Raw genomic sequence first — 24172 nt, forward strand, 5'->3', positions numbered from 1 at the left:
ATGAAAGAATCTAAACTTTATATTTTTGGGAGTCGCTCATTGGCTCTGTAGCGCCCCCTACGATGGTTAAAAATGGTGCCCGCATTGGGGTTAGTTTCGCGGAGGACGACGAAATTTGGTACACTCATTCATCATGCCCAGACGCACAAAAAAGTCTCATGCCGCCAATGTGCCACGTCCACAGGAAGGCGGCCATTTTGGATGGAAAGTGCGATTTCGTGCCATTTTTGACCGATTCCACGCCTTGCACAAGATCGAACTTGTCCTACAGATTTCATGCTACAGACTTGAAACTTGGCCAGGTTACTCTTAAGACATGGAGGGAAAAATTCATTGGCCAACTTTTTCAAAACTTAAAGGGCGTGGCCGTGGCGACGCCTCAAAGTTTGATGACTCGCCATCACTCGCCACGAAAAATTAAGTCGCTTATAACTTCCACATACATAATCCAATCTTTCCCAAAGTTCAACCGGTGATTGCTGGACCCAGCCTGAAAGCACACATATTATCATAGTGACATCCACCTATAGCGCCACCTGCTGGTGGTTGGAAATGTCTTTTTTTATCCACACCTCGCATTTGATCGAACTCGTCCTACAGATTTATTGCTACAGACTTGAAACTTGGCCAGGTTACTCTTAAGACATGGGGGGGAAAAATCATTGGCCAACTTTTTCAAAACTTAAAGGGCGTGGCCGTGGCGACGCCTCAAAGTTTGATGACTCGCCATCACTCGCCACAAAAAATTAAGTCGCTTATAACTTCCACACACATTATCCAATCTGTACCAAACTTCATACGGTGAATGCTGGACCCAGCCTGAACGTGCACATATAAAATAGTGACATCCACCTACAGCACCACCTAATGGTGGTTGGAAACATCTTTTTTTTTTCACACCTCGCTCTTGATCAAACTCCTCCTACATATTTCATGCTAAAATCTTCAAACTTGGCCAGGTTACTCTTAAGACATGGGGGGAATAAAAATCTTGAGAAACTTTTCCAAACTCTGAACGGTGTGGGCGTGTTCAGGCGGTGAAAATCGTGTGATGGCGTTTGTGATTTGAAAGCCTTATCATCATCGCAAAGTCATGAAACTTGGTACACACGTCCACCTTGTCGACCTCGTACGTATGTAAAGAGTATTGTGTGTGGGCGGTTGTAAATGGCTCAGTAGCGCCCCCTAGAAATTTTCATAAAACCCCTCCGCATTGGGGTTTTTATGTGCTCGTACGTACGCAGAGGATATCGTGCGTGTGGGCAGAGCTGCAGCCCCAGCGTCCAGCGCATGCCCCAACGTACGCACATCCCAACGTACGCACACCTCGGTCCCGCTCACAGCTGCTTGCAGCTTTCTAGTTATTATTCCGTCTTATTCTTTGCAAAAGGTATGCGAAAACTCAGGAAATTTTGCGAGCGCCACCTGCCAGTCAACGACATGAAAGAATCTAAACTTTATATTTTTGGGAGTCGCTCATTGACTCTGTAGCGCCCCCTATAATGCTTAAAAATGGTCCTCTTAACAGGATTAGTTTTGCGTGGGACGACGAAATTCGGTACACTCCTTCATCATGCCCAGACGCACAAAAAAGTCTCATGCCGTCACGGTGCCAGGTACACAGGAAGGCGGCCATTTTGGATGGAAAGTGAGTTTTCGTGCCATTTTTGACCGATTCCACTCCTTGCACAAGATCAAACTCGTCCCACAGATTTAATGCTACAGACTTCAAACCCTGCCAGGTTACTCTTTTTCTTTTTTTTTTTTTTACACTTTTTCAAAACTTAAAGGGCGTGGGCGTGGCAACGCCTCAAAGTTCGATGACTCACCATCACGCGCTACAAAATATGAAGTCGCTTATAACTCCCACATACATTATCCAATCTGTCCCAAACTTCATACGGCGATTGCTGGACCCAGCCTGAATGCGCATATATAAAATGGCGACATCCACCAACAGCGCCACCTGCTGGTGGTCGGAAACGTCTTTTTTTCCCACAACTCGCATTTTATCGAACTCCTCCTACAGATTTAATGCTACAAGCTTCAAACTTGGCCAGGTTACTCTTAAGACATGGGGGGAAAAAATCATGGAGAAACTTTTTCAAACCTCAAAGGGTGTGGCCGTGGTGACACCTCAAATAAATGACTCACCACAAAAAATTAAGACGCCTATAACCTCCACATACATTATCCAATCTGTCCCAAACTTCATACAGTGATTGCTGGACGCAGCCTGAACGCGCAGATATAAAATAGTGACATCCACCTACAGCGCCACCTGCCGGAGGTCGGAAAAGTATTTTTTTTTTTCCACACTTCGCATTTGATTGAACTCCTCCTACAGATTTAATGCTACAAGCTTCAAACTTGGCCAGGTTACTCTTAAGACATGGGGGGAAAAAATCATGGAGAAACTTTTTCAAACTCTGAACGGTGTGGGCGTGGCCAGGAAGTGACAATCGTGTGATGGCGTTTGTGATTTGAAAGCCTTTTCATGATCGCAACTTAATGAAACTTGGCACACACGTCCACCCTGACCACCTCGTATGTATGTAAAGTTATCGTGTGTGGGCGGAGCAAAATGGCTCAGTGGCGCCCCCTAGAAATTTTCAATAAACCCTCCACATTGGGGTTATTATGTACTCGTACGTACGCAGAGGGTATCGTGCATGTGGGCAGAGCTGCGCGACTACGGCGACAAACGCATGCCCCAACGTGCGCACATCCAACGTACACACACCTCGGTCCCGCTTACAGCTGCTTGCAGCTTTCTAGTTATTATTAAAACTCAATTATGGTGAATTACTGGTAAATCCAGTCTGGGATGAATATTTCACATTATTTACTGAACAAAAACTGAGAGAAAACACAGAAGCAGTGAGTGAAACAGACCAAGAGCTACATCTCAGACTCTGCGGGCCTCAGTCAGCATGTTAAAGGTTAAAGGTCACCCCAAGCTCAGAAACCCAAGAGCTACACCTCAGACTCTACAGGCCTCAGTTAGCATGTTAAAGGTCAAAGTTCATGACAGCACAGTTCGAAACAGACCGAACGTCAGACATCAGAGAGCTAGACTTTGGTTGTCAGTGCGAGCACCAGATGTGATCTTATAAAAAGTTGTGTTACATAAAGAGAATTATCCAAGTTAGAGTCAGAATTTCTGCTGATGCCGCTAACATGTCAGTAATCCAGAGGAATGATCCGTGTTGTGTGTGAATGTCCCTTTAAGAACAGCTCATATTTCATGTAGGGGGGCTTTGAGTCACATCTGTTTTTAACAGAGAAGTTTGGCAGCAGTCGCTCTGGGATCAGCAACCCTTGAGCAATCGTTGCGTCTCTGAACCGAACAAACGCAGCTGAACTTTCTCTTTGTTTCTGGGGCGGAGCCAAAACAAACTGAAACTCAACCAGCTGGGACCTGAATCAGCTTCACTCACAGCAACGCGGTCAATTTCATGGATCTGATCCTTTTCTTTCACTTTTTATCTGAAACGGAAACATTTTCCTTTTAACCGACACAGGGAAGCCAAACTCTTTATTTATACAGCCCTTTACAGACAATCCTCACGGTGTACCAAAGTGGTACACATGTTTACAGCAGGTAATAAATAAAGAGAAGAATAAGTAAAAATATTAGGGCTGGGCAACGATTAAATTTTTTATCTAATTAATCACATGATTTCCCTGATTAATCACGATTAATCTCATTTGTACGCAGAATCCAAAGATGAATCCAAAAGTAGTGTATAACCTTTAGCATTTAGTTTTATTTTAAATGTGCTGCCATATGAATGAAAGTGCCATAACATTTGTTGCGCAAACACACTTTTAACATCAGCATCTTTCTGTAGTTTTTATGTAGAAGCCTTGCTCCACTGTCTGTTTCCTTGAATGACTTGCTGGTATCAGTTGTGTGTTTTGCCTTTAAGTGATATTTTAGACTGGAACTATTACGGTGAAAAGACAATTCAACTTGTCAGTGTTTACAGATGACTTTTTATTCTGTTGACTCAGCCGTCTGGAAGAACTTTAACATGAAAATGGCCGGGTAAAAGTTCCATACCCTTCTCCATGTTTGGTGGATCGACCAATTACTTTCCAAACCCGTCTGAGACCTGTTCAAACCCGTCCAAACCCATCCAAACCCGTCCAAACCCGTCTGAGACCCGTCCAAACCCGTCTGAGACCTGTTCAAACCCGTCCAAACCCGTCTGAGACCCGTCCAAACCCATCTGAGACCCGTTCAAACCCATCCAAACCCGTCCAAACCCGTCTGACACCCGTTCAAACCCGTCCAAACCCGTCCAAACCCGTCTGAGACCCTTCCAAACCCGTCCAAACCCGTCTGAGACCCGTTCAAACCCATCCAAACCCGTCCAAACCCGTCTGAGACCCGTCCAAACGCATCCAAACCCGTCCAAACCCGTCTGAGACCTGTTCAAACCCATCCAAACCCGTCCAAACCCGTCTGAGACCTGTTCAAACCCATCCAAACCCGTCCAAACCCGTCTGAGACCTGTTCAAACCCATCCAAACCCGTCCAAACCCGTCTGAGACCTGTTCAAACCCGTCTGAGACCTATTCAGACCGGTTCAAACTCGTCCAAACCCGTCTGAGACCTGCTCAAACCGGTCCAAAACCGTCTGAGACCCGTCCAAACCCGTCCAAACCCGTCCAAACCCATCCAAACCCGTCTGAGACCTGTCCAAACCAGTCTGATACCTGTTGAAACCCGTCTGAGTCCTGTCCAAACCCGTCCAAACCCGTCTGAGACCTGTCCAAACCCGTCCAAACCCGTCTGAGACCTGTTCAAACCTATCCAAACCCCTCCAAACCCGTCTGAGACCTGTCCAAACCTGTCTGAGACCTGTCCAAACCCGTCCAAACCAGTCTGAGACCTGTCCAAACCTGTCTGAGACCTGTTCAAACCCATCCAAAGCCGTCCAAACCCATCTGAGACCTGTCCAAACCCGTCTGAGACCTGTTGAAACCCGTCTGAGACCCGTCCAAACCCGTCCAAACCCATCCAAACCCATCCAAACCCGTCTGAGACCTGTCTAAACCCGTCTGAGACCTGTTCAAACCCATCTGAGACCTGTCCAAACCCGTCCAAACCAGTCTGAGACCTGTCCAAACCCGTCTGAGACCTGTTCAAACCCGTCCAAACCCGTCCAAACCCGTCTGAGACCTGTTCAAACCAGTCCAAACCCGTCCAAACCCATCTGAGACCTGTTCAAACCCATCCAAACCTGCCCAAACCCGTCCAAACCCGTCTGAGACCTGTTCAAACCCGTCTGAGACCCGTCCAAACCCGCCTGAGACCGGTTCAAACCCGTCTGAGACCTGTTCAAACCCTTCCAAACCCGTTCAAACCCGTCCAAACCTGTCTGAGACCTATCCAAACCCGTCCAAACCCGTCTGAGACCTGTCCAAAACCGTTCAAACCCGCCCAAACCCGTCCAAACCCGTCCAAACCGGTTTAAACCCGTCTGAGACCTGTCCAAACCCATCCAAACCCTTCCAAACCCGTCTGAGACCTGTCCAAAACCGTTCAAACCCGCCCAAACCCGTCCAAACCGGTTTAAACCCGTCTGAGACCTGTCCAAACCCGTCCAAACCCTTCCAAACCCGTCTGAGACCTGTTCAAACCCGTCCAAACTCGTCTGAGACCTGTCCAAACCTGTCCAAACCGGTTTAAACCCGTCTGAGATCTGTTCAAACCCATCCAAACCCGTCTGAGACCTGTCCAAACCCGTCCAAACCCGTCTGAGACCTGTCCAAAGCTGTATGAAACTTGTCCAAACCCGTCTGAGACCTGTCCAAACCCGTCTGAGACCTGTTCAAACCCGTCCAAACCCGTCTGAGACCTGTCCAAACCCATCCAAACCTGTCTGAGACCTGTTCAAATCCGTCCAAACCCATCTGAGACCTGTCCAAACCCGTCTGAGACCCGTCCAAACCCGTCTGAGACCCGTCCAAACGCATCCAAACCCGTCCAAACCCGTCTGAGACCTGTTCAAACCCATCCAAACCCGTCCAAACCCGTCTGAGACCTGTTCAAACCCATCCAAACCCGTCCAAACCCGTCTGAGACCTGTTCAAACCCATCCAAACCCGTCCAAACCCGTCTGAGACCTGTTCAAACCCGTCTGAGACCTATTCAGACCGGTTCAAACTCGTCCAAACCCGTCTGAGACCTGCTCAAACCGGTCCAAAACCGTCTGAGACCCGTCCAAACCCGTCCAAACCCGTCCAAACCCATCCAAACCCGTCTGAGACCTGTCCAAACCAGTCTGATACCTGTTGAAACCCGTCTGAGTCCTGTCCAAACCCGTCCAAACCCGTCTGAGACCTGTCCAAACCCGTCCAAACCCGTCTGAGACCTGTTCAAACCTATCCAAACCCCTCCAAACCCGTCTGAGACCTGTCCAAACCTGTCTGAGACCTGTCCAAACCCGTCCAAACCAGTCTGAGACCTGTCCAAACCTGTCTGAGACCTGTTCAAACCCATCCAAAGCCGTCCAAACCCATCTGAGACCTGTCCAAACCCGTCTGAGACCTGTTGAAACCCGTCTGAGACCCGTCCAAACCCGTCCAAACCCATCCAAACCCATCCAAACCCGTCTGAGACCTGTCTAAACCCGTCTGAGACCTGTTCAAACCCATCTGAGACCTGTCCAAACCCGTCCAAACCAGTCTGAGACCTGTCCAAACCCGTCTGAGACCTGTTCAAACCCGTCCAAACCCGTCCAAACCCGTCTGAGACCTGTTCAAACCAGTCCAAACCCGTCCAAACCCATCTGAGACCTGTTCAAACCCATCCAAACCTGCCCAAACCCGTCCAAACCCGTCTGAGACCTGTTCAAACCCGTCTGAGACCCGTCCAAACCCGCCTGAGACCGGTTCAAACCCGTCTGAGACCTGTTCAAACCCTTCCAAACCCGTTCAAACCCGTCCAAACCTGTCTGAGACCTATCCAAACCCGTCCAAACCCGTCTGAGACCTGTCCAAAACCGTTCAAACCCGCCCAAACCCGTCCAAACCCGTCCAAACCGGTTTAAACCCGTCTGAGACCTGTCCAAACCCATCCAAACCCTTCCAAACCCGTCTGAGACCTGTCCAAAACCGTTCAAACCCGCCCAAACCCGTCCAAACCGGTTTAAACCCGTCTGAGACCTGTCCAAACCCGTCCAAACCCTTCCAAACCCGTCTGAGACCTGTTCAAACCCGTCCAAACTCGTCTGAGACCTGTCCAAACCTGTCCAAACCGGTTTAAACCCGTCTGAGATCTGTTCAAACCCATCCAAACCCGTCTGAGACCTGTCCAAACCCGTCCAAACCCGTCTGAGACCTGTCCAAAGCTGTATGAAACTTGTCCAAACCCGTCTGAGACCTGTTCAAACCCGTCCAAACCCGTCTGAGACCTGTCCAAACCCATCCAAACCTGTCTGAGACCTGTTCAAATCCGTCCAAACCCATCTGAGACCTGTCCAAACCCGTCTGAGACCCGTTCAAACCCGTCTGAGACCTGTCCAAAACCGTTCAAACCCGCCCAAACCCGTCCAAACCGGTTTAAACCCGTCTGAGACCTGTCCAAACCCGTCCAAACCCTTCCAAACCCGTCTGAGACCTGTTCAAACCCGTCCAAACTCGTCTGAGACCTGTCCAAACCTGTCCAAACCGGTTTAAACCCGTCTGAGATCTGTTCAAACCCATCCAAACCCGTCTGAGACCTGTCCAAACCCGTCCAAACCCGTCTGAGACCTGTCCAAAGCTGTATGAAACTTGTCCAAACCCGTCTGAGACCTGTCCAAACCCGTCTGAGACCTGTTCAAACCCGTCCAAACCCGTCTGAGACCTGTCCAAACCCATCCAAACCTGTCTGAGACCTGTTCAAATCCGTCCAAACCCATCTGAGACCTGTCCAAACCCGTCTGAGACCCGTCCAAACCCGTCTGAGACCTGTCCAAACCCGTCTGAGACCTGTTCAAACCCGTCCAAACCCGTCTGAGACCTGTCCAAACCCGTCCAAACCCGTCCAAACCCGTCCAAACCCGTCTGAGACCTGAAACACAGGTTAAATGGCTCCGGAGCCTCACCTCTTTGGGCATCTCTCTGGGGAAGAAGAGGTACGGCAGGGCAGCGAGGAAGAGGAGGCAGGCGGCCACCAGGAACCCGAGCCACCAGGCTCCCACCCAGCGCAGGTCTGTGGGGCCCAGCTTGATCCGTCCTGGAAGCAGAAGATGGAACCAGTTTTTATTTCATTCCAATAACCAATCAAACACACTGATTATCAGTCTGATATCATATTGGAAGTATTCTGGTGGAAACAGCATCTCCTTATGGTCACACATGGAAACATCCTTCATCCCTGAGACAAACTCCTGGTGGAAACTGTAAAACCTGAGCCTGTCAGCTTGTTGGGAACGAGGAAGAGATTTCATGTGTGATTATTTAATCAGAGTCATGTCTCTTCCTGTTGTCGGTGTAAATAAGAGCAGCTGAAGTCAGTTTAAGGGACAGTTCGCCTCTTTTGACATGAAGCTGTATCACATCCCATATCAGCAACATCATTTATGAACATTTTCTTACCCCCTGCTGCAATTTTGTGATGCAAATGTATTACTCTGTTGAACGCATATTGCTTTGACAAGCAAAACACTTTATTTTTGTGGCCCCAGCCAACTAGCTTCATCAACACCAAAACGAGGCTGGAACTCTGCTCACAGGACGCAGCAGGGGGTAAGAAAATGTTCATAAATGATGTTGCTAATATGGGATGTCATACAGCTTAATGTAAAACTAGTCCATGCATTTGTTACTTCAAGATTGGACTACTGTAATTCTTTATTTATGGGCTGTCCCACATATTCTCTGAAAAGCCTTCAGTTGATCCAAAATGCTGCAGCCAGAGTTTTGATGAGAACTAACAGGAGAGATCATATTTCTCCAGTTTTAGCTTCTCTTCATTGGCTCCCTGTTAAATTCAGAATAGAATTTAAGATTCTTCTCCTAACATATAAAGCTCTTAATGACCGAGCTCCATCATATCTTAAAGATCTCATTGTAAGATATTTTCCTAAAAGAACACTTCGTTCCCAAACTGCAGGTTTACTTGAGGTTCCCAGAGTTTCTAAAAGTAGAATGGGAGGCAAAGCCTTCAGTTATCAGGCCCCTCTCTTGTGGAATAAACTGCCAGTAAATGTCCGGGAAGCAGACACCCTTTCCACTTTTAAGACCAGGCTTAAAACTTTCCTTTTTTATAAAGCTTATAGTTAGGGATGGCTCAGGTGATCCTGAAACATCCCATAGTTAAGCTGCTATAGGCCTAGACTGCTGGGGGGCCTCATCTGTCACACCTTTCCTCACTTTACTCTCTTTATGTATATGTGACATTATTGTGGTCATTAACTCGTGTTTCCCTGTTCCAACAGATATACTTTGAATGGTGTTACAGTGCCGCCGCGGCCCCCTCCCCCCCTTTCTGTCTTCTCAAACCCCAGGCTGGTCGAGGCGGATGGCCACCCTTCCTGAGTCTGGTTCTGCCAGAGGTTTCTTCCTGTTAAAAGGGAGTCGTTTCTCTCCAAAGTCGCCTCAGGCACGCTCAGGACGGGAGATTGGACCAAAAAAGAAAAAGTTTTCAGTGCAATCTGTTGGTTTCCTTAGCTAGGAAATTGTTTTTGAATTGGCTCTATATGAACGAATTGGATTATTTCATGAATAATTATGATTACAATGAATTGAATTCCAATTGGCTTGAATTGGACTTTATTATCTTAGTGCCTTGAGATGACATTTGTTGTATTTGGCGCTATATAAATAAAAATGAATTGAATTGAATAGTAACCTCATGATGCATACCCAACATTTCAGGGAATCTAGTATGCATTCGGGAACTTCTCGCTTACCCAAACTCGGATACTAACTCAAACAGTTAGTAGGAGTACATGTATGAAAATGTGCTGTAAACCTACAGTGTTTCAGTCCAGCTGTAAACCATCATCCTCACCTTTGGGCACCTTGTCAAAGTCGACATAGAAGCGCAACATGAGGGACCCAGTGACGAAGCCGAAGGCTGGGCCGATGGAGGTCACGGCGAGGAGGATGCCTGGAAGACACGACGGTGAAACACATCGAAACAGATGGAAGTTATGACAAAAAAATGCATTTTTAAGGTGAAATGTAACAGCTGGAATCTCAACTTTCCCCTTTAAATGTCCCTTAAATTTCCCTTTTAGCTAATTTTATTCCATTTAATGATCAACAACTTCTGATAAAATAACATAAAACAACATTTACTGGCTTTTAATGAAGAAAACAATTGAGATGAGATGACCGAAAGAACGAGATCGCGAATACAAGCGGCCAAAATGAGTTTCCTCCGCAGGGTGTCTGGGCTCTCCCTTAGAGATAGGGTGAGAAGCTCGGTCATCCGGGAGGGGCTCAGAGTAGAACCGCTGCTCCTCCGCATCGAGAGGAGTCAGATGAGGTGGCTCGGGCATCTGGTGAGAATGCCTCCTGGACGCCTCCCCGGTGAGGTGTTCCGGGCCCGTCCCACTGGGAGGAGGCCCCGGGGAAGACCCAGGACACGTTGGAGAGACTATGTTTCTCGGCTGGCCTTAGAACACCTCGGGGTCCCCCCAGAAGAGCTGGAGGAAGTGGCCGGGGACAGGGACGTCTGGGTCTCTTTGCTCAAGCTGCTGCCCCCGCGACCCGATCCCCGGACCAGCGGAAGATAATGGATGGATGGATGGATGGATGGATGGATGGATGGATGGATGGATGGATGGATGACAGAATTAAACGAATGAACCTTTTATTTGTTAACTTGTAACTCAAATGTTGTTTGTCATGTTATTTCCACGTGTTTCTGCAAATAAACCCATTAAATTCTGCATAATTCAATAAGCAAACCTCTTTGTTCTTCTTCACGTATGCACCAAATTTCAATGACAGAAACAGAAACGGTCCCAGCTCTGGTTACAACAGAGCTTTGTTATGATTGGCCAGCATGGCGACTAGCATGCGTTATTACCGTGAAAATTAAGGAGTTTGGTTCTGGTTTTGTTTCTGTTCTGTGGATTTGTTTGAAATGTTTTTGTTAATTTGTCAAATAAAAAAGTTTAATTGAAATAAACAAATTAAATAAAAAAAATGTAAGAGTGGTTTTGTCACGGAATAAATGCAAAGAATTAGGCAATTATAAGGTCTCTCATAAAAACACTGAAAGCAAAAAGGGTTTTCAACAGATAAAACATGACTTTTTTTGTCAAAGTTAAGGTAAAATATAGGCTACAAAAGATCCTAAATAAAGAGCCGTTCGGGAGTCTAAAGGAACCGGTTCTTCTTTGGGAGCCGATTCAAAGGAGCCGGTTCCTCATTTGGGAGCTGAGTCAAAGGAACCGGTTCTTCTTTGGGAGCCGAGTCAAAGGAACCGGTTCTACTTTGGGAGCCGAGTCAAAGGAACCGGTTCTTCTTTGGGAGCCGAGTCAAAGGAACCGGTTCTTCTTTGGGAGCCGAGTCAAAAGACCCGGCTTTTCTTTGGGAGCCGAGTCAAAGGAAACGGTTCTTCTTTGGGAGTCGAGTCAAAGGAAACGGTTCTTCTTTGGGAGTCGAGTCAAAAGAGCTGGCTTTTCTTTGGGAGCCGAGTTAAAGGAACCGGTTCTTCTTTGGAAGCCGAGTCAAAAGAGCCGGCTCTTCTTTGGGAGCCGAGTCAAAGGAACCGGTTCTTCTTTGGGAGCCGAGTCTAAAGAGCCGGCTCTTCTTTGGGAGCCGAGTCAAAGGAGCCGGCTCTTCTTTGGGAGCCGAGTCAAAGGAACCGGTTCTTCTTTGGAAGCCGAGTCTAAAGAGCCGGCTCTTCTTTGGGAGCCGAGTCAAAGGAACCGGTTCTTCTTTGGGAGCCGAGTCAAAGGAACCGGTTCTTCTTTGGGAGCCGAGTCTAAAGAGCCGGCTCTTCTTTGGGAGCCGAGTCAAAGGAACCGGTTCTTCTTTGGGAGCCGAGTCTAAAGAGCCGGCTCTTCTTTGGGAGCCGAGTCAAAGGAGCCGGCTCTTCTTTGGGAGCCGAGTCAAAGGAACCGGTTCTTCTTTGGGAGCCGAGTCTAAAGAGCCGGCTCTTCTTTGGGAGCCGAGTCAAAGGAACCGGTTCTTCTTTGGAAGCCGAGTCTAAAGAGCCGGCTCTTCTTTGGGAGCCGAGTCAAAGGAGCCGGCTCTTCTTTGGGAGCCGAGTCAAAGGAACCGGTTCTTCTTTGGGAGCCAAGTCTAAGACACGTTGGAGAGACTATGTTTCTCGGCTGGCCTTAGAACACCTCGGGGTCCCCCCAGAAGAGCTGGAGGAAGTGGCCGGGGACAGGGACGTCTGGGTCTCTTTGCTCAAGCTGCTGCCCCCGCGACCCGATCCCCGGACCAGCGGAAGATAATGGATGGATGGATGGATGGATGGATGGATGGATGGATGGATGGATGGATGGATGACAGAATTAAACGAATGAACCTTTTATTTGTTAACTTGTAACTCAAATGTTGTTTGTCATGTTATTTCCACGTGTTTCTGCAAATAAACCCATTAAATTCTGCATAATTCAATAAGCAAACCTCTTTGTTCTTCTTCACGTATGCACCAAATTTCAATGACAGAAACAGAAACGGTCCCAGCTCTGGTTACAACAGAGCTTTGTTATGATTGGCCAGCATGGCGACTAGCATGCGTTATTACCGTGAAAATTAAGGAGTTTGGTTCTGGTTTTGTTTCTGTTCTGTGGATTTGTTTGAAATGTTTTTGTTAATTTGTCAAATAAAAAAGTTTAATTGAAATAAACAAATTAAATAAAAAAAATGTAAGAGTGGTTTTGTCACGGAATAAATGCAAAGAATTAGGCAATTATAAGGTCTCTCATAAAAACACTGAAAGCAAAAAGGGTTTTCAACAGATAAAACATGACTTTTTTTGTCAAAGTTAAGGTAAAATATAGGCTACAAAAGATCCTAAATAAAGAGCCGTTCGGGAGTCTAAAGGAACCGGTTCTTCTTTGGGAGCCGATTCAAAGGAGCCGGTTCCTCATTTGGGAGCTGAGTCAAAGGAACCGGTTCTTCTTTGGGAGCCGAGTCAAAGGAACCGGTTCTACTTTGGGAGCCGAGTCAAAGGAACCGGTTCTTCTTTGGGAGCCGAGTCAAAGGAACCGGTTCTTCTTTGGGAGCCGAGTCAAAAGACCCGGCTTTTCTTTGGGAGCCGAGTCAAAGGAAACGGTTCTTCTTTGGGAGTCGAGTCAAAGGAAACGGTTCTTCTTTGGGAGTCGAGTCAAAAGAGCTGGCTTTTCTTTGGGAGCCGAGTTAAAGGAACCGGTTCTTCTTTGGAAGCCGAGTCAAAAGAGCTGGCTCTTCTTTGTGAGCCAAGTTAAAGGAACCGGTTCTTCTTTGGAAGCCGAGTCAAAAGAGCTGGCTCTTCTTTGGTAGTCGAGTCAAAAGAGCCGGCTCTTCTTTGGGAGCCGAGTCAAAGGAACCGGTTCTTCTTTGGAAGCCGAGTCTAAAGAGCCGGCTCTTCTTTGGGAGCCGAGTCAAAGGAACCGGGTCTTCTTTGGGAGCCGAGTCAAAGGAGCTGGCTCTTCTTTGGGAGCCGAGTCAAAGGAGCCGGCTCTTCTTTGGGAGCCGAGTCAAAGGAACCGGTTCTTCTTTGGGAGCCAAGTCTAAAGAGCCGGCTCTTCTTTGGGAGCTGAGTCAAAGGAGCCGGCTCTTCTTTGGGAGCCGAGTCTAAAGAGCCGGCTCTTCTTTGGGAGCCGAGTCAAAGGAGCTGGCTCTTCTTTGGGAGCCGAGTCAATGATCGCCCAATAATACTTTGACCGTTGTCCTGTTTTCTGAAGAAAAAAAAAACGCTTTATGCAAGTATATCACAGCTCTTCTTCTGTGGTGTTTCAGCAGTTTTTTTTCTCACTTTGTCAAATATCAAAAGTATTTATCCTCCACCCCATCATTACAGAAAGGCCACAGCATCAGGACCCAAAATATCCTGATGCTGTGGAACCAGAAACCTTTAGAGGTCCACGCCCTGACTGCTCAGAGGTATTTTAGAAAACATTAGTACATAATATCAGGCAGATAGTCATAATGTTATGGCTGACTTTAGGTGCCCTTCGGCGCCTTTAGGCACCTAAGGCACCTAGGGGCACCTAATGTTACCTATGGGCGTCTAAAGGCACCTAGGGGCACCTATGGGCACCTAAAGGGCACCTATGGGCACCTACGGGTGCCTACAGGCGGGACATCAGGCTTCACCCTTGCAGGGATATTTCCTGTAATTCTTGGTATTTTTTTCAACCAGAAACTTTAAACTTTACATATCAGGTATAAATTGTGTGAATAAAACATGGCTTCCTGCCTCCTACCGAGGTACAGCGGCGAGTTCTTCTTGCTGGCGTAGTCGTCGATGTATGAGATGCCGAAAGGCTGGATGGGAACGGCCCCGATACCCAGCAGCAGCTGACTCAGAAGCAGCATAGGGTAGACCACCTGCTGGGCGGGGCTCTCCTGCTTCTGGCACATCTGATTGGAGGACGGTGGGACAACGCTGCTCAGAGACTCGCAAAGGCTCGAGTTTCTACCACCAGAGGCTGTTGGGGAAAAGAGGGCAATAAGCACTCTTAAATCAGGAAATGTGTTTGGTATGGACGCTGTTCAGAGGAGGTGTTTGTGTCTTTGTGTGGTCTCACAGCTGCGGAAGTCCGTGTATTCGTATGGTCCGCTGAGGAAGTGCGGCATCGCCATCAGCAGCGAGGCCAGGCAGGAAAGCAGAGCTCCGCCTCCGATAAACCGCGGGCGGTGGACACGACTCCCGAAGAAGCTCACGAACACAATGAGGATGGTGTTCCCAACCTAGACACACACACAGCAGCCAAGCATCTGGATGGGATCCCTTCATCCTTCCCTTCATCCTTCCCTTTATTCTTGTTTCTAAATCCTAGGTTGAGGTCCTAGGTCAGAAGCAACTTCTGAGATGGAAAATCTAGATTCTTCTCATTCACATTATGCTCTACGTGGTCTTTCTTCTCATTTTTCTCATTCTCATTCGCACAGTTTTCCACAGATTTAAAGCTTTTGGTTGAAGGAACCTTCTTGGAAATGATCCAACAAGCGAGGCACCTGTAGACGTTTCCCGGCCCCGACAGAAATGCTTTTCTGGGATCAGATCCAGGCTTTTTTCAGGGTTACTGCGCTGCTCTCAGAGCTTTCCCTCAGGGTTGCCCTTTAGTTCCTCCCTCCTGCCTGAGATGCCAGTTTGCGTCGGTGAAACATGACCTCAGGTCGATGCTGCCATCGCCGTGTTTGACTGTGGGGATGGTATCGATGAGCTCCTGAAGATCAGGGTTCATTCTTTAAATCGTCACAAATGCAGCTGGAAAACATCTGCTCCTGCAGAGTTTACTACCCTGCAGAGACTCCATGGAATGAACGCTGTATTGTTCTTTTTTTCAGCGTAAACAAAGTCAGACGCTTCCTCAGTGAGGCGGCCTGTTCTTTGTGTCAACATCGGGATTTAAGGCCATCCAGGGAGGAAACAACTGGGAAAACCCTGTTTTATTTTAAAGGAAAAAACGAAGAGGAGGACTGGAACCCACTGATTTAAGGTGCAATCTGTCTACTTTGTGCTTTTCTTTTCCACTTTTAGCTCAGACTTGGGAAGGATGAAAGCATGACAGCGTTCCTGTTTTCATACTCGTGAAAGAGGGAAAGTCAGGACATGAAACAATCTGGGAAAGAGCCGGGAATGATCCACACATATGAGCAGCTGAGGACGAGCTAAACTGACCTCGTTGAAGGCGGCCAGGAACCCCGACTTCTGGCTGGAGAGGCCGTAACGCCTCTCGATGGTGGAAATGGAGCTCTTCATGTAACCCGACACAAGAAGCTGCGCCAGCTGCAGCAAACTGTGGCAGAACACGAAGAACTGCGGAGAGAGGGAGAAGAAGTAAGTGAACCCCTGATCCAGCAGCTGGTAGCAGCAGTGAGTGAGAAACTAAGTGAACCCCTGATCCAGCAGCTGGTAGCAGCAGTGAGTGAGAAACTAAGTGAACCCCTGATCCAGCAGCTGTCCTGAATGTTTCCCACCTGTGAATAATCTTTATCTCTGTAGAACGATGGACTCCAGATAGTTTGGAAACGGCCTTCTAACCCTTCCCAGGTTGATGGGCAGCACCAGCTGCTGATGTCTTTCCTCCTTGGCATCGTGTTAACGCACACCTAAATGCTGCAGAACTTCTGCTTTTATAGAGCTGCTCACACTGACTGATGATCAGTTAATCAGAGCATTGATCAGCAGCTCCTCAGTTCCTGTGGAAGCAGGAAGGGTTCACTTTGTTTTTCACTCACTGCTTCTGGGTTTTGTCTCAGTAAATAATGACTCAGAGTCATGTGTTGGAGTTTTATGCTTGTTAAACCACAGAGTATAAAATGCATTAACAAAGACAAAAGAAACTGATTTGTATGATAATGAGTTCATCGTGTGACTGGATATTTTTCAGGATGACACTTGTCTGGTTTCTCCACAACCCTCCACTGTCAGATTTCAGGCACGGAGTCAGTTATCTAATCAGTCGGTCAGATAAGGCAAGGCAAGGCAAGGCAAGGCAATTTTATTTATAGAGCACAATTTGTACACACGGTAATTCAAAGTGCTTTACAGCTACATAAAATCACAAGAAGGCAATAAAATCATTAAAAAGAAATAAAAAGAAATAAAAAAATAAAAAACCCATTAAAAATAATCATAAATTAATTCATTTAAAAGTGAAGAGTGCAGATAAAATACTTTCAGGTGTCATATGCACAACTAAACAGAACTGTTTTCAGCCTGGATTTAAACATTGTCAGAGTTGAGGCCTGTCTCACATCATCTGGAAGACTGTTACAGATTTTAGGAGCATAAAACTGAAACGCAGCCTCACCTTGTTTAGTCCTGACTCTGGGCCCCAGCAGGAGACCCCTCCCTGAGGTTCTCAGAGCCCGAGTTGGTTCATATGGCTTTAACATGTCAGAGATGTACTTTGGCGCTTGACCATGAAGAGACTTGTACACAAGCAGAGCTGTTTTAAAGTCTATTCTCTGAGCGACAGGAAGCCAGTGCAGGGACCTGAGCACTAGACTAATGTGGTCATATTTCCTGGTTCTAGTCAGGACTCGAGCAGCAGCATTCTGGATGTACTGCAGCTGTCTTATAGCCCGTTTAGAGCCCAGTGAGCAGGCCGTTACAGCAGTCTAACCTGCTGGAGACAAACGCATGGATCAGTCTCTCTAAGTCTGGTTTAGACACTATTCCTTTGATTCTGGCAATGTTTTTTAGATGGTAAAAAGCTGCTGATGTTACTGATTTAATGTGGCTGTTAAAGTTCAGGTCTGAGTCCAATATTACCCTGAGGCAGCACTCAGGTCCAGCAGAACTAAGACTGTGACTTTACTTGCATCTGTGTTCAGGCGGATGCCATTTGTCACTTTGATCAGAGCTGTCTCAGTGCTGTGGTGGGGCCTAAAGCCTGATTGGAAAGTATCAAAAGCATTGTTAGACAGGAGAAAGTCACTAAGCTGTTGGTATACAACTTTTTCTAGGACTGTGCCTAAGAATGGTAGGTTTGATATGGGCCGGTAGTTGTTCAGGACTGTGGCATCAAGATTGCTCTTCTTTAGAAGGGGCTTAATGACAGCGGTTTTTAAGGCCTTTGGAAATGTTCCAGTCTGGAGTGAGATGTTGACTAGATGAGCGAGTTGTGGTAACAAACTGGGGACCAAGCTAGGGGGGCTTTGGTCGGTGGAGTAGGCTGAGGAGGGAGAGGGGCTCGATGCTTCTTTGAGGATAGAATTCTTGATCTTGCCACGTTTGGCGTGAGAGGAATCATTTTAATCCCCGATTTCACCAAGCTTTCAAGGTGATCAGGAAATTTCCTGGGTGACGGTGGAGAAGAGAACGATGGTGAAACATCTCTGGAGGGTGTAGATGCAGCAGGTGGGTCCCAGGCCTGTGGTGGGGGCCGTGGTGGGGGCCGTGGTGAAGGCGATGGTGGAGCTGCTGAATCCTGTGTTTGGGATGCTGGAGGTGCTTCTGTGGCTGCTGTGGCTGAATCCTTTGCTAGGTCCTTGGGTGGCGAGGCAGGAGCTCTTCTCTCACTCCTCTTCTCTCTCGGCGGCAGCACAGGACCCGGTCCTGGCCCTGGTCCTGGTCCTGGCCCCTTCTGATGCCTCAGAGCGTGGAGGAGATTATCTGTCAGTCGTCTCACTCCACCTCTGTTCAGGTGTGGGCCATTTCTTTGAAACATATCATCTTTTTGCCAGAAAAGATTAAAGTTCTCAATGAAAGGCCTCACAGACTTTGGACAGCCATGTGTTCAACTGAATCAGCCGGCTGAATTTGTTGATCCTCCTGTCGATGTTTGGGAGAGGTCCACTTATGAATGTTGGTATCGTCACTTTATCAAAACTCTCAAATAGTTTCTGAAAGTCTTTTTTTAAGATTTCAGACTGATTCTCTCTGATGTCCACTGCACCAACGTGCACAGTCAGCTGTTTCACCCCTTGGTGTTTTGCCAGTATCTCAGGTAGCAGTAATCTTGTGATGTCAGAGACAGTGGCACTTGGATAGCTGCCTGAACCATTCTGTTCATGTTTATATTAGATATGTCTCCGTCTCCAAGCAAAGAGTACCTTTGACCTTGACACTCGGCCCAGTTTCTCTGTCCATCTGCTGCTTTGTACCGTCTCTGTCTATTACACTCAGTCACATTTGGCTCTGACAGGTAAAAATCTGTTTGTTGGCAGGGCAGTCGGTGGCGTAGTGGGTTGAGCAGCCGCCCCATGTACAGAGGCTACAGTCCTCGCTGCAGCTGGCCCTGGTTCGACTCCCGCACCGAGCGGCCCTTTGCTGCGTGTCTTTCCCCTCTCTCTGCCCCCTGCTTCCTGTCTCTCTTGAACTGTCCTAACATTAAAAAGGCATAAAAAGCCCCCCCCAAAAAAATCTGTTTGTTAACTTTATTCCGGGTGATGTTACATATCCCCTATTGATACCAACAGTTTGACGATTCTTCAGATAAGTGTCTTTACAGAGTCTTGGAAAAGACACAGTATCATTAGCTTTAAGTTGGAGGTAGCAGTTTTTTCACCCTTTCCTTTGGAAGTAAATGTGGACTTCTTACCACTGGATTCCATTGGGAGTGTTTCATGAAGTCCCATTTCAGTTTCGTGTTGAAAGGATTGTAGTCGCTGGCTCGTCAGATAAGTTGTAAAAAGAATAAAAATTATTTAAAAAAGTCTTGGTTCACTTAAAAGAAAAAAAAAGAAAATTATATCCAAGACTTGTGGAAAGAAGTAAAATGATTTAAAAGCAAATAAAGCGATAAGCAGCAGGAGGAAGCAGAGACACGAGGGAACGACAGGAAAACAGAAATTCCTTTGCAGCTTAACCAAAGTGAGTTTATCTGCTGTGGGTTTCTGTTGATTCTGGGTCAAAAAGCAGGAAAACGCTGGAGGTGAAGCCAGACAAACCTTGATGCTGTTGAAGCAGCTCCGGGTCCGGGAAGCGGCCCGTGACCCCACCGGCCCGGGGTTCACGCTGACGTCGTTGGCCCCCATGGTTCACCCTGTGGCCCCCGCAGACTGAAGAGCCGGCCCTGTGAAACACACACGTGTCACTGCTCATTCTCATTCCTGCTCAGCTGCTGCTGTTGCAACACTTTCTTTTACATAAAAAAAAAAAAAAGACTCCAGCCCAGAACACAGTGTTCAGCTCATTTTAAACACTCGTGTTGCAAACTCTGCAAGTTTCCAGAACCACCGAGTGCACAGAAAAGCAGCACATGTTGAACAAAGGAGGGCAGACTGTGGGGCAGGAGTTAAACTGCTGGGTGCCGAGGTTTGGGCAGGAGCCACAACTACAGAAAACATAGTAGTAATTTTGAATTTTTGTCGTAAAGTGGGTGTTACTGACGTCCTTGTCGTGCTACTACCACAGACAGCCCACAGACCTGCTGCCTATTTATTCATTCGGCTAAAATTCAAAATTAGTAACCCGGATTTTTTTAAGTAAGCGATGCACCTCCACGTTATCAGTGCTAGTGTACAGTAATTAATAAATTATAAACAGCATAGTTTGTGCCTGTATAAACTTGCCCATAGGAAACCGTTTCATGGCCGAATATCTCAAGAGAGCAGCCAGACGCCTCGCGAATATCTTCGGAACAGCTCCAAATGACCAACAACAAGCAGGGGTGAGTAGAACATCATGTTATAATATGAAATCAAGGGCCCAATGTCAAAAAACCGGTCTTATCCTTTAAGGACATCACTTTCAGATCCTGTTCATCTGCTGGAGATAGTTCTTTAGGCCTGACACTTCTTCTTTTGTCCCCCACTTGTCCAGTTTCCTCAAATGTTTTAAGCCTGATTCATGGTCGGTGACGCAAGACGCAACGCAAGCCCTTGCGCGGTTGCAAGCCCCCCTTTGCGTGCTTGCGTGTGTCACCTCAATTTTCTAAACTTCACACAAGACGCAAGATGCAAGCGCAAGCCACTATCTACATCACATCCGGCGGCGTGTTCATCTTCCGGTTTCATCCCCTAATAAAAGACCGCTGTTTTCAAACATAGACATGTTATAGACATATTATGTCTATGTTTTCAAACGCCAAGGTAGAAAGCGAAGAAGAAGAAGAAGAAGAAGAAGAAGAAGAAGAAGAAGAAGAAGAAGAAGAAGAAGAAGAAGAAGAAGAAGAAGAAGAAGAAGCATAAATCCACTCGAAGAGAGACTTGCCGAAGAGGTCCTGGCGGTGAATTTCCTTTCATCATAGTAGGCTTGTCATTGAAAAAACCCGCTGCTCCACCTACTGTCCTGGCGGTGAATCGCCACGCAGCACACGCAACCGCCAACAAAGCAAAATGAAGCATAAACGTCTCGAGCCATTAACGCAAGCCAAGACGCAAGCGCAAGGGCAGTTAAAAGAGGTATAATTCAGCCTTTAAGGACACACTGCACACCATGCTGAGATATGCCAAGTTTTCAGCTAACAGCTCTTTGGGAATCACCTTGTTGCTGCAGATATCCTGTTTGTTGTCTGTCAGACTGTGTTATCTTTGCTGTTTTTCACAGATGCAGTTAAAGAAATGGGAACAAATCTTAATTCCAGTCTAAAACCCACAAAGAGCTTCTAGATTATTCATTTCTGGTGGCATAAAACAGTTTAATCATTTCATTTATATTAATTGTGCCATAATTAGTCATTAGATTATATCTTATATTCCTTTTAAAGCTTTAAATTGAATCTTATTTACTTTTTCTTGATGTTGAATAAAATATTATTCTCATTATTGTCTGTTTTTTTCCTACTTTTAGACGTGATAACATTCGTTTTTTTAGGGTTTAGGATTGTTTTAAAACTGAATTTCATATATTAATTTGACTCTTTTGGTAACTGAAAGCAGTTTTAAACGTAAATGTACAAAAAAGTTGAAACTATGAAGCTGTTTTTCACAGATGCAGCTAAAGAATTGGGAACAAACGATGCGTCTTTGAGCCAATCCAAACACGATAACTTAAAGTTCCTCAGGGCTCCATTCTGGGCCCTCGTCCTTTTCCCATTAACTTTCTGTTACCCGACGAAAAGCTTGTAAATGTAAACGTTAATGAACTCGGTTAGTAAAGAGCACATTTACCTGCAGTAAGTGACTGAGACAGTGACCTCAGCGACACGTCATCCATGTCATCTCACAGAGAATCGGCACAAAGCCTCGTTGATGTGTTCATAACACAGTCGTGAGCAAATGAGGTAGAACTGGAGAAAAACAACTTTCACCATCAGCCTCAATGTGACAATCTTTCTTTTCACTTTTTTATCTCAATATCCTCGTTTTTCCTGTAATAATGTAAAAATTTTCTTTTTTGTGAGTACCAAAGAAATTCACATAAATTTGTTCTTTTTTCCGTCCAAATGTACGAATTTAACCTTTTTTGCTTGTAAAAATAATGTATTTGTTGCTAATTTTTGGCTTTTTTTCACTAATCTGTAAATTTATTTTATTGTCATTTTTAATTTAACCTTTTTGTCTTTTAAAAATAGTTTATTTGTTACTAATTTTTGGCTTTTTTCACTAATCTGTACATTTTGCTGTTTTTCACAGATGCAGCTAAAGAAATGGGAACAAATGATGTGTCTCTGTGACAGGCTGCTGGGAACAAAGTGCCTAAAGATCCAGTTTAAAATGGCTTCTTTGCTAAGTTGTCTGTTCTGTGTGGACACAACACTGGTTCATCCCTTAAGTTAGGAGCCTTTTTCCTGCCTGAATGGTTCATAGCTCAGAGTTAAGTGGCTGAACAAAGAAAAACACATTCCTCTGAAGATGCTCAGGTACAAGGACTGGACTGAAGATGAGGGAAGAAGCAGAAAATGTCCGAAGAGAAACTCTGAAAGAGCTTCAGGAAGCTGCAGAACAGCTGATCAGGACCCTTTAAAGGTTAAAGACTGGCTTAAAGCTCTCAGCTGCTGGATGAAGTCAGATTTTTTTACTGCAGAAACGTCGTAAATGTTAAACATCTTGATCATTTCTTGCTTCTTGAAGTCCAGTTGCAGACACTTTATATGACCGAGGCTGTGTTCCAAACCGCATACTTCTCCTACTACTCCTACTAACTTTTCGCTTACTTTTGAGTTAGTAAGCGAGTTTGAGTCAGCGAGAAGTTCCCGGATGCATACTAGATTCTCCGAAATGTTGGGTATGCATCATGAGGTTACTACTCATACTCAAACTACCCAAGATACAATGTAACGTGACGTCGCTGATCGTCATTTCCTGTCAAAAAAGCAGTTTCAAGCTAGCTACAACGAGGGTAGGTTAATTTCCTGTTTTCAAAACAAAAGCACCAATTGTATCGTAATGGCTTTCCCTGTGATAAAAGGCAACTGGTATTTTATTTTGTGAAAATAACCGGAAGTGCGTTGCTCACGCGGCTAGCTTTAGTAGCGCCGAATTTGTGGGAACAAAATTGTAAATAGCCGGTATTTTGTCAGGTTTTCAACACGTTGGGGATCTAAACGACAACTTTCTCGCCTGGAAATGTTTCAAATGTTGCTAAAGTTTACAGAGTTAAGAGCTTAAAGGAAATCAGCTTCAGGCCGGCGGATTTCGGCTCAGGCAGGAGCGAAATGCATTGTGGGTAAACGCTCTGCATACTGTCTGATTGATGAGTACGTAGTATGGAAGTATGTAGTATGTAGTATGCAGTATGTAGTATGTAGTATGGAAGTATGTAGTATGGAAGTATGTAGTATGTAGTATGCAGTATGTAGTTTGTAGTATGGAAGTATGTAGTATATAGTATGTAGTATGCGGTTTTGAACACAGCCCGAGTGTCCTGATGAGATGCTGACATGAGACAAAGGGTTTGTTTTCCTGGACTGAACAGAAATCTAAAACCAATGCAAAGATTCCAGGATCCAACAGAGCGGAGCCTGAAGCCTCCAGCTTTAAGCTGTGATGTAATGCTCAGTTTGGAGCAGTTTGTCTGTGGCTGAAAGAATCCTGCAGCTGGCTGTGGTTCTGTGTGGGCTGCTGAATGAAACATGCGTCTCAGGTCACTTTGCTGAACATAAAGTTGTTTTAGTTTGACTTCAGCTTGAAGAAAGCTTCAGAGGCAACATTTCAACCTTTTTGTTCATCTTTTCTGCCGTTCTGCAGCTTAGTTTCAGCCTGCAGCGTGACATAAATAACAACTCTTTCCCGCCACAAAGCAGCCCAGCGAGGCAGAAGAGTCCCCGCAGTAAAAAGCCTGAAAGGTCCCAGAGAGGAGAGACAGAAGAGCTTCATTCAGACTCACTGTGGAACTGCAGCTCGTCTCAGATTCCCAGAGTCCTCGTTCCACTCTGTCCCAGCTCTGCTTTCTGCCTTCTGCCCTCAGAGCTCTGAGGAAACTGGCAGCATGTTCAGCTAATAGACCTCCGGTGGAGCTGCAGAGGGAGGAGGCAGGCGGAAGGAGGGAGGAGGCGCTGGAATTTGAACCCTTGGTGTTACTGGCAGACAAATGAGAAAGGAACGTCTAATCTGAGAGAGAAAACAACCCCAAACCTGGAAATGAAAGCCCTCCTCAGCTCAAAGTCAAGCTGTTAACCTCGTTCACTGAGTCTGTAGATATTCACCAAGAGCTCAGCAA

At 46.3% G+C, this 24172-nt stretch overlaps 1 protein-coding gene across 1 annotated transcript in view; it reads right to left on the minus strand.

Moving 5' to 3' along the window:
- LOC142382403 (solute carrier organic anion transporter family member 2B1-like) overlaps positions 1 to 23947 on the minus strand; it is a 132581-nt gene extending 108634 nt beyond the window's left edge. The window contains exons 1-7 of the mRNA XM_075468205.1: positions 23840 to 23947; positions 19519 to 19643; positions 15800 to 15937; positions 14703 to 14865; positions 14379 to 14603; positions 10013 to 10111; positions 8103 to 8233 (exon numbers count right to left, since the gene is read on the minus strand). Coding sequence (XP_075324320.1) covers positions 8103 to 8233; positions 10013 to 10111; positions 14379 to 14603; positions 14703 to 14865; positions 15800 to 15937; positions 19519 to 19605 — 843 coding nt within the window. The 5' untranslated portion in view covers positions 19606 to 19643; positions 23840 to 23947. The remainder of the gene's footprint in view (positions 1 to 8102; positions 8234 to 10012; positions 10112 to 14378; positions 14604 to 14702; positions 14866 to 15799; positions 15938 to 19518; positions 19644 to 23839) is intronic.
- Between the last annotated feature and the right edge of the window lie 225 nt (positions 23948 to 24172).

This window comes from Odontesthes bonariensis, chromosome 6 (genome assembly GCF_027942865.1).
Source record: "Odontesthes bonariensis isolate fOdoBon6 chromosome 6, fOdoBon6.hap1, whole genome shotgun sequence".
NCBI classification, from domain to species: Eukaryota; Metazoa; Chordata; class Actinopteri; order Atheriniformes; family Atherinopsidae; genus Odontesthes; species Odontesthes bonariensis.